Source organism: Andrena cerasifolii, chromosome 14 (genome assembly GCF_050908995.1).
Source record: "Andrena cerasifolii isolate SP2316 chromosome 14, iyAndCera1_principal, whole genome shotgun sequence".
Classification (NCBI taxonomy): Eukaryota; Metazoa; Arthropoda; class Insecta; order Hymenoptera; family Andrenidae; genus Andrena; species Andrena cerasifolii.
Window position 1 is genome coordinate 9664915 of NC_135131.1, and position 14658 is coordinate 9679572.

General features: G+C 46.7%; 2 protein-coding genes and 2 non-coding genes across 7 annotated transcripts in view; 3 read left to right on the plus strand and 1 right to left on the minus strand.

The window, feature by feature from the left end:
* Window positions 1-217: 217 nt before the first annotated feature.
* LOC143376363 (uncharacterized) lies at window positions 218-9807 on the minus strand. 2 transcript variants are annotated; one of them, XM_076826616.1, is made up of 6 exons: window positions 9531-9807; window positions 3424-3650; window positions 2448-2685; window positions 1162-1314; window positions 848-1055; window positions 218-657 (listed from the first exon to the last, which is right to left on the minus strand). In XM_076826616.1, the coding sequence occupies exons 2-6, from the start codon at window positions 3628-3630 to the stop codon at window positions 501-503; spliced, it is 963 nt and encodes a 320-aa protein (XP_076682731.1). In that variant the 5' UTR covers window positions 3631-3650; window positions 9531-9807; the 3' UTR covers window positions 218-500. The 2 variants fall into 2 exon arrangements, with proteins under 2 accessions (XP_076682731.1, XP_076682732.1); XM_076826617.1 differs by lacking the exon at window positions 9531-9807 and adding an exon at window positions 5566-5859.
* Window positions 9808-12298: 2491 nt separating this feature from the next.
* The window catches only part of LOC143376367 (tRNA N(3)-cytidine methyltransferase METTL6), a 239151-nt gene continuing 236791 nt past the window's right edge, over window positions 12299-14658 (plus strand). For 2 of the 3 annotated variants that reach the window (XM_076826625.1, XM_076826626.1), the window contains exons 1-4: window positions 12299-12885; window positions 12955-13100; window positions 13186-13329; window positions 13422-13594. In XM_076826625.1, coding sequence (XP_076682740.1) covers window positions 12520-12885; window positions 12955-13100; window positions 13186-13329; window positions 13422-13581 — 816 coding nt within the window. In that variant the 5' untranslated portion in view covers window positions 12299-12519 and the 3' untranslated portion in view covers window positions 13582-13594. Of the gene's footprint in view, window positions 12886-12954; window positions 13101-13185; window positions 13330-13421; window positions 13595-13778; window positions 13823-14003; window positions 14063-14254; window positions 14316-14497; window positions 14599-14658 lie in introns of those variants that run through there. The other variant, XR_013087079.1, reaches the window with a different exon arrangement.
* On the plus strand, window positions 13631-13711 carry LOC143376746 (small nucleolar RNA snR60/Z15/Z230/Z193/J17). Its single transcript, XR_013087141.1, has one exon. It is a non-coding gene; the product is annotated as a small nucleolar RNA snR60/Z15/Z230/Z193/J17 (small nucleolar RNA).
* LOC143376747 (small nucleolar RNA snR60/Z15/Z230/Z193/J17) lies at window positions 13860-13935 on the plus strand. Its single transcript, XR_013087142.1, has one exon. It is a non-coding gene; the product is annotated as a small nucleolar RNA snR60/Z15/Z230/Z193/J17 (small nucleolar RNA).

Below are 14658 nucleotides of genomic sequence, written 5' to 3' on the forward strand. Positions count from 1 at the left end.
TATTCGGCGCTCGCTTTGTTTGCGCAGCCCGCGAATTACGCGTGAATTCGTCCGGATATACACGAATTATCCACGAGTCTCGCGGATGGAGGCCACTGCCCGAAACTAATACACACAATTTCCAATGATTACCTACTGCGGGAGCGAAATAATTAGGGCAACCGACGGAATAGTATTCGGAGCCGCGCAGAAGGTGACAGCAGGAAACACTTTGATGTTGATTAGAAGTTTTTGTTAACATTGTATTAATTACAAAACTGTACACGTATCTGTAGATCCTCGAGCCTCTCGCACAACAACTCCCCTGGAATGAATCCGCAAAGACCCACCCGCGCAATCCTTCGAGGATCGGTTAATACTAAAAGTCGTCGAGGGTTTCGTTTCTTGAGCATTACTCTTACACAGTATTACTGGCTGATACGTAATCTAACGCGATCTTAATTAAGTCTTGCGTGTAACGACACACCCTCTTCGACAGCCTCCGCCGATCGGCAGCTGATTCACCGACAGAAGAGTCTCGTTTTAGCCGCCATGTCGTAGGAATTACGTGGACAGGGCGACGTGAGCGCTGGGATCAGCGAGTTCTGGATACAGTGAGTCGATACTGGAGCTGTCCACGTCCCCTCAGACGACAGTATCCCAGATTCCACGTCGGACCTGCAAAGACATCGTCTACTGTTTTATCTCGAAGTCAAACATTATCGCCCATTGCTAGGTCCACGGTAAAAGGTGCCGCGACGAAACGACGACGAGCTCTACGACCGAACGGTCCCAATTACGAACGAAACGCAAACTCCTCTGTCACTCGATGAAAAAACCGACTGTGAAATACTGTTCGAAAGCTTACGTCTTGAGAACGGGCGAACTATAAAGAATAAGAGGATTCACAGGCGGCGGTTTAAGGAGAACGACGTCGACTCCCGAGGATTGTAGCTCGCATTTTAATGCCTCCGCAGCCCCTTCCACAGCCTTTCGGGACGCGCTGAACGCCACCAACCCTGTCCCAGCCTTGGTACCATAACTCGCCACGGAATCGCCCAGAAGAACGATGCGACCTTTAACATAAACGTCTCCCTTGCAGTGCACGCCAGAATGGTCCCTCCTCCAACTGTTAACCTCATATGTATCGAACTCTGCATAGGAAGCGAGCAGAGAACGGACCCCTTTTGGCGCGGAGAAGAGGAATGAAGACTCTGGCGGTTCGAAGGGGAGCAACCAAGTTGTGGCGCAACATGGATTCCCACGCGGAGCTCGGCTGTCTCTCTATAACGCCTGGAAGAGCCAGGCCCCCGGTGTGCACGACTGCCCAGAGACCTGTAATTAAGTAAAGTTCAAGCTTGCCTGTACTTTAAGCGGCCGCTTTCGGATGGCACGGCAGACACGGCGAAGATGCAAGTTTGCCTCGCGAAACTCGTGACCGTCCGACGGGATCGGCCCCGACGCGCAACTTCGCGAACGTAATCGTTAAGTCCGCGTTAACGTGCGCGAATTAGAACTTGCGTTAATTTCGCAGTAACGGAAAGACAGAGGGCGGTGCGAGGGAGGAGAGTTTCCATTAAACGGCGCCGGAAGTAATTTATAGTCGCCGGAGATGCGGGAAGAGCGGCAGGAATCGATAAAACTAAATTCATTGCGTTCGACGATCGGTTATCAGGCGGGGATTGTTCGTTTCGACCGAACGAACAATCCCCGATTTCCGGAGAGGCGAGGCTATTTTGCATCGAGCGAATCTTTGCGGTCACTACGTCTGGAAACTCCATTCCAGGCCTCCCTTTTCTCTCTTTCCTACCCCCCGTCTCCTCGTCTCCCATTTTATACGGACCCGATAAAACACGGCGACCGTTTATGTCGAACCGAACTACTAGGCGGAATAATCGCGGGAGCAACTATTGTGCATCCTCGTCTGCGCTTATTTAAATTCGTATTACTGCCGTTACTGTCTACACATTCTACGATGTTCGCGTCGCGCCCTTGAAGGATATTACCCTGGTCACGATGTCGGAGCGACGCGCTCACCCTTCGGGCTCTTAAACTCGCGTAATTAACGACAGAAATAATACTCCACCCTCCGAGGATCAGAATGAATGGCCCCGAAGCCTCGCAAGCCGGGCATTGTCTCGAGGGAACGCGAGACGCTCCTGAAACGAGACTTGCAACGAAACTTAATTAACGTTCTCCTGGAATAACACGATTTTTCGTTAATTAAGCGACCGGTTCGTCTGCTGGGTGGCAGTCGGACATTACCGGTACTCGTTCGGTTCCTTTTAATCGTTCCGCGCGATTGTGGCGGGTAATGGATGCTGGAACTGTGAATGGAATCGAATTCGGCTACTCGCGGACGAGCTTACAGACGGGGCGTGCGAAAATGAACGGAACCGGATGAGAAGAGCAGCGAGGCATGCTCGATCTTCGCCGTTCCGGGGCGCATTAAATCGACAATTGCTTGCCGTCTTCCCCGGCCGGAAGTTTCGCTCTAACTGCGTCCAAACAGCCGCGTAAACTGTCCTCCCTGGTTGGGTCCAGCTCCAATGGCACGATTTGCCCGCGAGCACGTACTTCCGAATCCTGTGGACTTCCCTCCCTAGCCTCGGCTGGATCCTCCTCCCTTTCCTTCTGCTGCTCTATCGCCCGAAGGATCTTGATCGATGGCGAGCTGCCAGAGGGGTCCAGCAGGCCTGCGAACACCTGTCGGCAATCACCCAACGTTACGATACCGATTCCCATGCTGCGCTACAACGGCTCGGCGCCTTTTGTACCGCAATTCGCTCTAGTCAGGTGGCTGCGCGCTGTCTGGGGCTTAGCTCGACATTTGTCTGGTGTTTGTTTTCAACTGCGATGCTTACTTGCGGAGTCGTGGATTATCTCTTGATGTTAGTTGCGAGAGATGCATTAGCGGGGATTCCAGGAATAAGTGGGCAAACTAAGGGAGATTACTCTACAACCTTGGAGGATCAGAGGAGTTCAAGAAAAATGGATTGCTTGTAAGTAATTTCTGAAACTTTGATACTCAGTGTGTGGGTTTGAACCCATCTTACTCGGTCGACTTTGAAGGGGTTGAAGTGTGGAATTTTATAAAACATGAAGTTCCTTGGGATCCTGACCTGACCCAGTCAAAGGACCGCCGTTATCCACTGCCAGCAACGAAACTTTAATTAACGCCCCGAAGTAATTTAATTAATAAATCGTGCGTCATGCGTGCGCGTGGCACAATACCCTCTTCCTTTGATCACGGGGGAAGCAATTTGAATGCAGTTCCTCGCGATTTCAAATACAATAGGGGTCTCAAAGCATGACGAGGATCTGGGCTGAGTTAAGTAATATCGTTTCCAAGAAATCTGCCGCAACGTGTGCTCCGATTCCGTTGTTTTCGCCGCGGCTCGGAGATCATTGCCGCGTGGGACGCGAAAGTGCGACGACGATTACCTTGTAGCCGCCTTCGTAGAGTGCAAGGGCGATCTGCAGGCCCACGCACGTATCGCAGCTGGTAACGAGCACGTGACGTTTGTTACGGGACTCGTACTCGTCGCTGGCGTTCCTTGATTGCCGCATCAGGTAGGCCAACAGAGCGGCGACTATCGAGCACAGTGCCAATATTTGCAGGGCCAAAATGGCCCCGGTCTCAACGTCCATCCTGCAGGGTGATATTCAATCTGCGAAGTAGAAGTTACATCTCAATTACGCCACAATTCCGGCCGGGTCGCGCGGGGCCCTTCCACTTCCGCAATGCGCCAGGATAGTTTCGCCGTCGCCGTTATGGCACAGTCTATCACTAAACGCGCTCAACTTTCGTACAGGATACATTTACAGCCCCGATCTGCTGGAAGGATACTCCCAACTACTCAACCTCTGGACACGCGCGATTCAGGTGCAAACACCGCGACGATAATCAAGTTCCAGGAGATTAATTCGTTCCCCCTATCGCGATCCGCGATCTACATTCATCGTTTATCCTCGAAGGTGTACTCGAGCAATTTTACGGTGGACGGTGCACGCCGGGGCCCATGACGCTCGGATAATTCAACGAATCTGCTTGACAATTTGCTCGCAAGGTCCCGTGACCGTGCAATCCTGCGACAATTTATTGCCAATCGGCGGCGTTGCTCTAATAAAATTGTTCGCGACGCTCGCGGGTCGGGCGGGAAGGCATCGTTGGAAGTCATCGCGAGTTTCCGTTTTTCCCGCGAAAAGTGAAGGGTGTTGGAAAGGTTTTTGCTGGTCGACAGCGACTCGCCTTTCTAAAGAGCGTATCTAGAGTCAGCGAGGCGTGGCACGGAGCCGCTCCTGTTTCTCCGCGGCCATCCATCGCCTGCTCGTCGCCACGGGTTCCGCTCAGATTTGCAAAATCGAACACAATCCATCCCCTCCGGTCGACGCAGTGAAAATCGCGGGACGTCGATTTACTGGCATGGATCACGTTCTCGTTAATGTGCTGAATCGATTAGCCGGCTGGGGGCCATTTCAGCTGGCATAAAGAGGTATTTTTCACTCGCCAGGAATATTCCCCTTTGAGCAGCGCGCTTCCAGCCGAATCGCGGAATCGGTGAAAAATATCGGCGGCGGATTTGCGCGTCGCGCGCATACGTAACCACTCGATTTCAACGAGGTAACCCACCGCATCGGGAAATTATACAAAGTCCGTATAGACTCGCCAGTGCTTTATTCAGATGCGAAATCAACGCTCCGCTAGGAAAATTGTTGCTACGGCTGTGCTGTATGTCCATTGACTTCCATTTACGAAGCCAATATTGAAACAGATGGTTTACGAGAATGCGGTGGAAGCCGAGGCCAAGCTTTGGCAACGCGTTCGGAGCACATTTACAACGATTTGTAACGCACCGTGGGCATTTGAAAGAGTTGAATGGATGCCTGTGTTCCCACAGAAGGAAGCAGCTTTGGAACGCCGCTGCAACTTATGTAATAACCGCTGTAATAACCAGTATTAACATCGCGGTGAAGTCGGGATGTGTAAATAATAACTGACAGTTATTTGAGTCAGCGACCCCATTACGGAGTCACGAAACCGATAAGAACAGCTTTGCTAACGAACTCCTTGTTTCTTCCAACTGTTTTAATGAAACACTTTCACACATCTGCTCGCATAAACTTTCCTCGGCTAATCAGCCCGGCCAATCACTCTGCACAGCTTTAGATCGATAACACTGCCGATATTCGAGCCATCCCGGGATACTGTTCCCGCTGATGAGCTCCCATTTCAAACGGAATACGAGCTTTTCAGCGGCTCGAACGAATTATTCGGCGAAGGTCCGTCGGGGTTGCGCGTGACAAATTACATTTTCGTCATCTGAGAGCGAACAGGAACACCGCGTTACGGAAATTAATACGTTTCAACGTGTCCACCGACAGAGAAGTTGCCTGCCGACGCAGTGTTCCCCGCTACCCATGAATTAGCAGTCGAAAGTTCTGATTACACGACAAACTATTCACGTTTTGCAAACGCACTTCGGTATTGCCTAAAAATATTCCCGTTGCGATAGGAAACCCCATACGGAGTTATTAGCGAGGAAATATTGACCAATTTGATTAGAAAATTATGATTTCTCTTACCTGGATACGTGCACACCGGATTTTCGAAGGTGCGTGCACCCGCAGGCTAACGCACGGTGGAAACGCGGGTACGCACAGGCGAGCGAATGCGCGCCTCGATTGCGTGTCGAATCATCGTGGCTAACTTTCTCTGGAATGCAGCGGCGGAAAGAAACCAAGTTGAAAGACAGGTGCCACGAAAATTATGGAAGCTTATCGGAGATCGCGCGAATGCCGCGGTTGTTTTTCTGCAATCTTGGTGAAACGCCCAGGCGCGGTTTCGTTTTTCGCTAAATCGCTTTGTATTGCAATTAATTATCGCCGACTGTCGAGCCTGTTAAATTATTAAGGATAATTGTTCGCTTATTTCGTTTGTTACTTTCTCGGGAGCTGGACGCGCACGAAACACGTGCCGCGAGCAGATTTGTTGCTCAGACGTACCAGATACCGAGAAATTCTGCGCGAAATCACCGATAAACGTATCGGTTACTTAAAAGGGAAAGTCAGAGATTGATCTTCAGCTCGACCCAATATCGAAATCCTGCATACATTCATTAAAACCCGCGAGCGTCGCAGATATTCCCGTTTCAACTGTAAATAAGCTCAAGGTTCGACTAATGAATTGCACCGAGTATTTTCCTTATGGTATTTTCGATGCGAAATTATACTGCGCGGTGATAAATGCTTGAGAAACGAGGAGGCGAAACGAAGAAAACGATATCGATACATCCCTGTGATTTCGTTGGAGCGAAACGGAGTAAAAGGCGAGTTGCTTTGACATTTATTTGCAAACTGGTCTGCTCTATAAATCCGTAAAAGACTTTCCCTCTGCTCGATAATGTTAAGAAAATTCGTTCGCCTGTGCAGGTATCGAATCGTGCGCACTTTCACATGCAAACGAGGAATTAACGGTTACTCTTCATTAGAAGCAAAAACAGCTGAGTCTTCCCGTTTGCAATCATTTCAACGACGGTGCAGCAGTAAAGTAGAAGTAAGGACAGTATTGACTTACCGCAAACTGGGTGTAGGTTGGCATGTTTTTGGAACATTTTCCTGTAAAGGGTAATTATTTATTTGTTATTACAAAAATTTTCACCGTGTCTAAATTTTGCCATGAATATACTACTAGCATTAAAGAAAATCAACATTTTAATATTTGTCATCCTTTAAAAATTCAAACTAAAAACATCCCTTTTTGGGAGAGATGCCGCACATGCGGGAGTGGTGCCGCATTTCGAAAAACGTTTAATTTTCCATTTAAACTTGTTAATTTTAACTTTTTATTTAAAAAAAATAGTAAAAGCAAGGTAACATGAAACATCTTTTTAATTTATACCGATATAAAATACAATAAAATTGGACAAATAAATGGGTACAGATGTAATTTCTGCTTTTCTAAATTTAATTGTCTTTTCTTCTTCCTTCCACATTCATTAATATAAAAAATAACACTTTTACATTTGCTTTCAATATCCTATCATTCTTGTCCTTTTCCTTCTTTAATATCTACATGTCTAGTAACTGCCAATGTTTCCCCAGTTTATGGTATCGAATCTTATGTTTTGAACTCCCTGCTCATTGCAATTCCCCATAACGATTGTCTGCAACTCTTTCCTTTCCCTTACACCTCGTGCACGTGCATGCTTCTACGTTTCGCGCATCAACTTTTCATGTACAAAAAGCGTAACGGTTTGAACGAATAAATTACGCCTAGAAGAGGCCTCGCGAAGATCAGGATGAGCCTCCTTCGCGGTCATGCACGGACGAGTCACGTTTCGCGGTCGCATTATCGAATTGTGGGAGTTTATTCGCTCGTGTTAATTCCGAAGGGAATGTGAGGGTATCGACCAGCCTAGAAGCATCTTCCTTTAAATATAAACGATTCCGGGAACCCTACGCCAGCGTGATGGAACGTCCTAACGTTCCAGTAGATGCCTGACCATCGAAAATCTGAATAAAATAATTCGAAGGGGCACGACGGAATGCCTCGAATCCGAGGCAGCCGCAATTTCGAACGTGGACGGGGTATTGAATCGCAGGATGAAGCTGAATATCGTCATCCCGTGATCGTTTGAATCGATACACGGCATAGTCCCCGGCATTTTTACGTGGGCGCCGATGTTTCGCTGGAGATCCAACTAAGGAACCAGGAAGAAGAGCGCGCGATTTAACGGAGTTCGCTGGGCAACCACGCGGCTCTTTCCTCTGTAATCGCAAGAATTATTAGCCGCGGACTGGCGTTTACGACGACCAGCAGTCGCGGGTATCCAGATACCATCCGAGTAGGTACATACCGAGGAACGTGCAACGGTACTCGTCGCTGACCGCCAGTGGTCGCGTGGAAAAGATAAACACCGCTAATCCGCGAACGCCACTCGATTCTTATTTACATAATGTTTACGACCGCTGTTTTTCGCCTCGATTACACAATCGTGGAACACCTGCTGCTAGCACGCGCGAATCCTCCACGCTTAACCTCTTAATAAAACAGAACTTCTCTTGTGAAAGATTGATTCCTCCGCTTCGACTGATTCCCCGATAGCTAACCTATCCTTTACGAATCTACATCCCTCGACCGAAGACCCCCTTATCGTTCGAGGGGTTGGATAATATCGCAAAACGGTGACGCAGTGTGAGTACTGGAATGCATTAGGTGGCTGGTTACGCAAGTCGACCGATAAAGGAGACCGTCGATTTCGCGGCAATTATGCAACCACCTCGTGGATGCTGATTTGACGGGTTCACACCCCGCTCGCTTCGGTATCTCCGTTCATGGGTTGGCGACCACGCGATACGGAGCCTAGAAAGTTTCGGGCCGAGCACTTTTCCCGCCGCTGGGCCGGATCGCTGAGAACGACACGCTCGTCCAGGAATGCGAATCGCCGGGGAATAGCTACGTGCCATTGTAGTTTCACCCGAGTCAATACAATCGGCCTGGAGCGAACGTTTAACCGTCGTTAAACGCTGGGACACCTGAGCCTGCCTCGTGTTTGGAGCCGCTGGATATTTTAGCGGGATCGTTTGTCGAGCGTACGCTCGCCGGTTACACCGCTCGTGGAGCCCACAAGCCGAACGAAAGTATCGGCGTCGTGTTGCACGAGCAACTCCTTTGTTTCGATTAGTTGTCAAGCGAGGATCGTCGCTTCCGCCTCGAGACCTTCGATTATCGCTGCTGGCGAACCGTGTCAACGAAACGAAACTGTTACTGGGATCCAACGATCGATACCGCCTCTCGAATCAACCGTTTCCGCGGCGTCGCGGGATTCGCGATGTCCTCCCGATCGTTTCGAAAAGTCGCCGACGAAAGATTTCTCCCCGCTTTCGAAAGATAACCACAATGCTCCTTGCCGGCACGAAAGGAACACTTGGAAATCATGGGGTTCGCGATGGTCGTTTAAATTTATGTTTTCAGAGCGCGATTTTCCTTAAACGTCACGCGCCACTCGGCACCTTAAAACATGCTCCACTTCGCGGTTAATTAACTTATCAGCTCATTGCGCTCCTGTGAAGACAATGGCGACGGCGAATTTTCTATTCGAAGGTTGTTTACGCGATAGTTAGCGGGTCGTTGATCGACGCGGTGAAATAAACTTGATACGATGAAGATTAACGATCATCACCTTCGTGTTCTAATTCGAAGCTACACTTCTATCAGTGACACAAGAATATTAAATTTACTTTAATGAACTAAAATTACCATTAATGAACTAAAATTCTACCTAAAATCGCAAACGCCATGGGGCCATAAAACGCATTAGCAACTACAAACGCATCTGCACCTGAACAAAACACTGTACATTACAAGAATTAACGCAGTTCAAGCACTTTTAATTAAAAGCGTCGTCAAGAAAGGATGCCATGCTTTAAGCTCGAGGGCAATTTCCTCGACCACGGGCGCTTTTCTTGCCATTAACAAACGTATCACCTGAAGAGACGACGATTCCAGGGTTGCCGCGGCAGGTACTCGACAGTTGGTTGTTACTCACCAAAATTTGACCGTACAACCGAGGAACGCCGGGGTCAAGTAGTCAGGTGCACTTTGGTGTTCGTCGGTGGTCCGTTGGCAAGAAAATTCGGCGCACTCGAATGCGGCGCGAAGCGAGAAAACGTCGGTTTTACGAGCACTCGAAAGCGAGCGAGCGAGCGAGCGAGCGGCAGGCCGCGACGCGTGTTTCTACAGCACAACTGGCTTTCGAGAATTCCCGCTTGGAATGCCCACGAGGACGAACGGTATAAGATGCTTCGACACTGGCTGCCTCGACAAATGGAAAAGGCACGGTCGAGGCATCTTCGCCGCGCCTACGATTACGTGCTCGCTTCTATCGCTCATCAACGCTCTCCGGCTGGCGGCCAAGCGGCCGCGCCTCTACCAGGCGCTAATTTCCTCAGGAATATCGAGGAGTAAGAGACTCTAATATGGTTTCAATTAGAAGATTAATTTGGTGTGTAACCCGGCTTTCTTGTCCAAGATTATTAAAGTGAAAATCCGAGGTCCGATTCTTTTGGAAGTTGTTGTACAATGGAAGGGTCGATTCGAGCAGAGTTCAGGGCTATGCCTGGTAAAGAAAGGTTGCCACAAAGTAGATCATGGAAATGAATGGGAGTTTCTGCGGCGAACACCTTGCGGAAAAAGGCAGCAGGGGTGAAAAATCCACCTCCGCTGCATATTCAACCAACCAAAGCGGTGGTACAGAGGTGTTACAGGTGAATCTTTGCAAGAACAATGGGGAAAAAGGAAGGCGCAAAGTTTGAATAACGAAACAGGGAGAAAGATAAGAACTGTATGCTACTCCAACGTGTTTGAGAATGAGGGCCATTAAGGATTACGGTGGTAAAAGTTTCAGATGAGTTAACAAGACAATAACAAATGGAGGTAGCTTTTTAAAGAGAAGTTGCCTCGCTAAACAAACTTCCCCCCGTAAAGTAGATCCGGTGCTTCGAAGCAACAAAAACGCTGCGAAATCTATGTATTTAATTCAGTGTCCCCACTATTTCTTTTGTCAACGGAAAAGAAAATGGATGATAATGTTCGAGGAATTCCTTCGCTTTCGCGCTAATGTGAATTATAGCTGCGGAGACATTTGTTCTGGTTACGTGGGAATGTGAACATTCGTAATAAACGCTCTACCACTCGGCGGGGAAAAAAAAATTAATTTTAATTTGCTTAAGGCCACGGTGCCTTATCGTAGTTTTTCTTATTCCCGCCTCTATTCGCCCTATGATATATCGCGCCGCTCCCTTCCCGCAACGGATAAAGCGGAAACGCGACAGAATTTCTGAAAACTCATCCCTGCAATTAATTTCACGCGGAAAGAAAAGGGTGGCTCTCAGTGGGTCGGTTTAATGAGAACGTCGGAGGGACTCGAAATTACGTAAATCAGAAAAGCTTAGCTGGCAAGCGTAATGCGCGGAGGCGAGAGGAGAGATTCGCTTAAACCTCTGATTCCTTTTATACCGAAACAATTCCTTTTAATTCGCTTAACCCTTTCTTCTTCTTCTTCTTCTTTTTTTTTTCAACTCGGCGCATTCCCGCGAATCGTTACAACGCGTTAATGACTTGGGGCGGGCGGAAAAAAAGGATCGATCAATTATTTCTGGACTGGAAAAATTCCGCGACGCGGGCGGAGGCCACGAAAAATGCGTTGCTGGAAGGAGCACTAACGACCGCAGCCACCGAAACGTGTTTTTCATTTCATTCGGTTAATCTATCGTCATGGCTTCCGTCAGGTTCTCGACAAAACTGTGGTCCGCGATGACCTACATACTACTTGATCGATTAATTTTCCTTTGGCCCCGTTCGGTTTGCAAGTTTTCAGATAGTCGTACATTACGGCCCCGACTTAAATATTGAGACAACCGCGTACACAGGTATAATGGGATTACGTACCAGTTGTAATAAACCGGCGAAGCAAACATAGTAATTTCCATTCCAATCGATTTGGTAGGGTGGTAGGTATGGCAGGATTAATGGCACAATATTGTAATCGAGTACACGTGCTTGCGCAGCTTTTTTTTGTACGTTGAAGTTCAGAGGCTTTAATTATGAGTGCGATACGAAGTAGGTGGTGGAGTCATCGGCTAAATTTCAGTCACGATTAACCCCTTTCAGTACTGTGTCATTGTGTGACAATGCGGTACGCAGGCAGAAAATATTCGTTTCGAACGAGGACCGAATATTAATTTGCCGAGTAGGTCCCCGCGTGGAATTCATACTGATGAACCTACCATCTTGTATGGTTAAGTCGACGATTCGATTAAGACTTATATTAATTAAAGGGCACTACACTTTAAAAATAAACACTGTTATAGTAGTCGAGTACTTTCTACTGGGAAATATATAGGAGAGAGATCATTTCGCATGGGGGAAAAATGAGTACAACACCTTTACAATGCACACTTTGTATAATAAATATAATGAATGCAATTGAATCGTAATATAATGTGCGTTTTTCACACAAATATTTCTTCTCAACGGAGAACTGCATTAAGAAGTCTATAATTGGAACGTGAATTACTATGTCTTACATAAACAGCGGTTTCTGTATGATAAATTGCATTCGAAAGTGCGATTCACCACAATTATCCCAACTACATTGCCTCCCCGTTAAAATTTATGAAGCTTTGGTGAATAACGATACGGATTTCAAATTTCCCAGACAATTTTATAACATTGGCAGCCCTGACGCCACTAGACCAAGTTATTCCCTATACAGACTGGAAGGGAGGCGTCCATGGGCGTCCATTCTACGCGTGTGCTTCTCGTTCACTTCCTTTTGGGACTCGAAGGTAGGAGGAGGTTCTTTGGGGTTCTCGCGTACTTCTCAATTTCGATAATTGATCTTGTTACACCATTCTCGCCGTAAATGTTCCGTTCAATTACCGTGGAATGCGCTAGTAAATCGGGGAGGTTCCGCAGATCGGAATTTGATCATTCGGTAAATCGTTGCTACGGGTCGAGGGGAAAAGGCTGAATTAATGGATAGTAGTAGCGAGTTCGTCGGCCACGTGGCGAAGCGTCTCACTCAAGAGGAAATGGAGAGGATGCAGGCGCAGAATTCGCGTTTGGTCTCGGAATTTCAAGCAAATCAGCTCGAGAGGGAAGCTAAGAAACACTGGGATCTATTTTACAAGCGAAACGACACGAGATTTTTCAAAGATAGACACTGGACGACCAGAGAATTCAGCGAACTGTTGGGCTTGGGTATGGAGCGAGGTGAAAACGTGCTCCTCGAGGTCGGCTGCGGCGTTGGAAATTTTCTGTATCCGCTGATCGAGGATGGATTGAAATTTGGGAAAATCTTTGCCTGCGATCTCTCCCCAAGAGCAGTGAAATTAATGATGGTAAAGTATATTTATCACGGGTACTCGAGGGGTTTGTGTGCACGTTCGCTTTAATGGTATTCTTTACAGAACCATGCGTTGTACGACCCAGAAAAGATGAAAATTTTCCAGACCGATATCACGGCGGAAGATTGCTTCGCGGATGTGGAATGCTCGGTAACTGTGGCCACGTTGATATTTGTTTTGTCGGCCATTCATCCAGAGAAATTTCGGAAGTGAGTAGTCCTCCATACTTCCGCTAAACTTTTGCATCTTTATAAGATCGCGGCTAGATCATTGGAAACTTTCAATATGCTTTAGAGTGGTGGAGAATCTCTATAATGTGCTTGATAATGGAGGAGTGGTGCTTCTGAGGGATTATGGCCTCTATGATATGGCTCAATTGCGGTTCAAACCTGGGCACAAGATCGCCGAAAATTTTTACATGAGACAAGATGGAACCAGGTAATTTTTGGTTCACTTTGAGATAAACGTCTTTGGCTTGAAATATATTTTCCGCGGGGTTAAGTACGAGTGGGATGTTATTTTTCTTTCAGGAGCTATTATTTCTCTGTGGAAGAGGTATCAAACCTATTTGAATCTGTTGGCTTCAAGACTTTAACGTGCGGTTACGTGCAGAGGCGCACTGTAAACTTAAAGGAGAATATTGATGTGCCGAGGATATTCGTTCAAGGAAAATTCGAGAAGCCTGCGTAGCTAGCGTTACATGGTGCGTTATCCCCAAGTTTTCAATAAATAATTTTTAACGAAGCGAATGATGAGACCATAGTTCAACTGACTCACAGTGGAGAATAATAAGTTCTTTCGCTCCTATCTGATGATTTGACTGTACCGCAAGAATTTAATTGTCTATGAAAATGGATTTTTATAGAATTCTTGTTTTATTTTTTCAGAACAGAGGAAATATCATGCGAGACACCATGGAAAGTGAACACGTGTAAGTAGTGTCTCTTTGTAATTTATTTTTGTACAAAGGTATTTTCATGATGATTTCATAGTTCAACCGAGTTAAAGTGAAGAATAATCTTTCGCCCCTATCTGATAATTTTGTGATATACCTAAAGTTCCAGCAGTCTTAAACGCAGACCTTCCTTACAGTTTTATATTCTATGTTACAGAATGTACTGAGATGTGTATCGAAGATGCCTCCGAGATAAATGCACGCTTTAATTAATCAGTGAGTATAGTTCGTAATTTTATTAAATAAGCATAAATTTCTTTCAAACTTCAATGATGTATACAACATTATCGTGTTGAAACACAATGATACATATAGGTTTTAGTTCGTCACTACCTCTGAGATAGAATTACAGTGCTTAGGATATACTGCCCCTTGGCAAAATCACATAAGTCAATCCTCATTTTGCAGGGAAAAGCGAGACATTGAAACGGGGAGCACTCGAAAGATGTGGGCAAGTTCCCAGTTGTAGGTGAGTTAACGTATAGAAAACAGCTATTACAATGGTGTATTATGTATTATTACAATGATGAACGTACTACTTCAAATGATTCTAATGATTTATATTCTATTAGCTCTATCTGAGATTCAGCTACGTCTCTATTCATGTACGTAACCAAGGAAGATCTCAAACCACAATTTCATATTTTACAGACCGCTGTCGGAACGTGTCGAGGAAGAGGTCTCACGAACGAGATTCTATTATTCTATATGTACTTTTATACGCTGTAACGAATAAACTAATATTACAATCATTTCTGTAACAAACTTTTAATACCCAAGACACTAGAATCATTGTCACGCATGTGTTTCTT

Excerpts from the sequence above, each read along its gene's own strand:
- LOC143376363 (XM_076826616.1), bottom strand. The coding sequence starts at position 3,630 with ATGGACGTTGAGACCGGGGCCATTTTGGCCCTGCAAATATTGGCACTG. Across the intron at positions 2,686-3,423 it reads TCTACGAAGGCGGCTACAAG|GTGTTCGCAGGCCTGCTGGA; the intron begins GTAATCGTCGTC and ends GATTGCCGACAG. Across the intron at positions 1,315-2,447 it reads ACTTCCGGCCGGGGAAGACG|GTCTCTGGGCAGTCGTGCAC; the intron begins GCAAGCAATTGT and ends ACTTAATTACAG.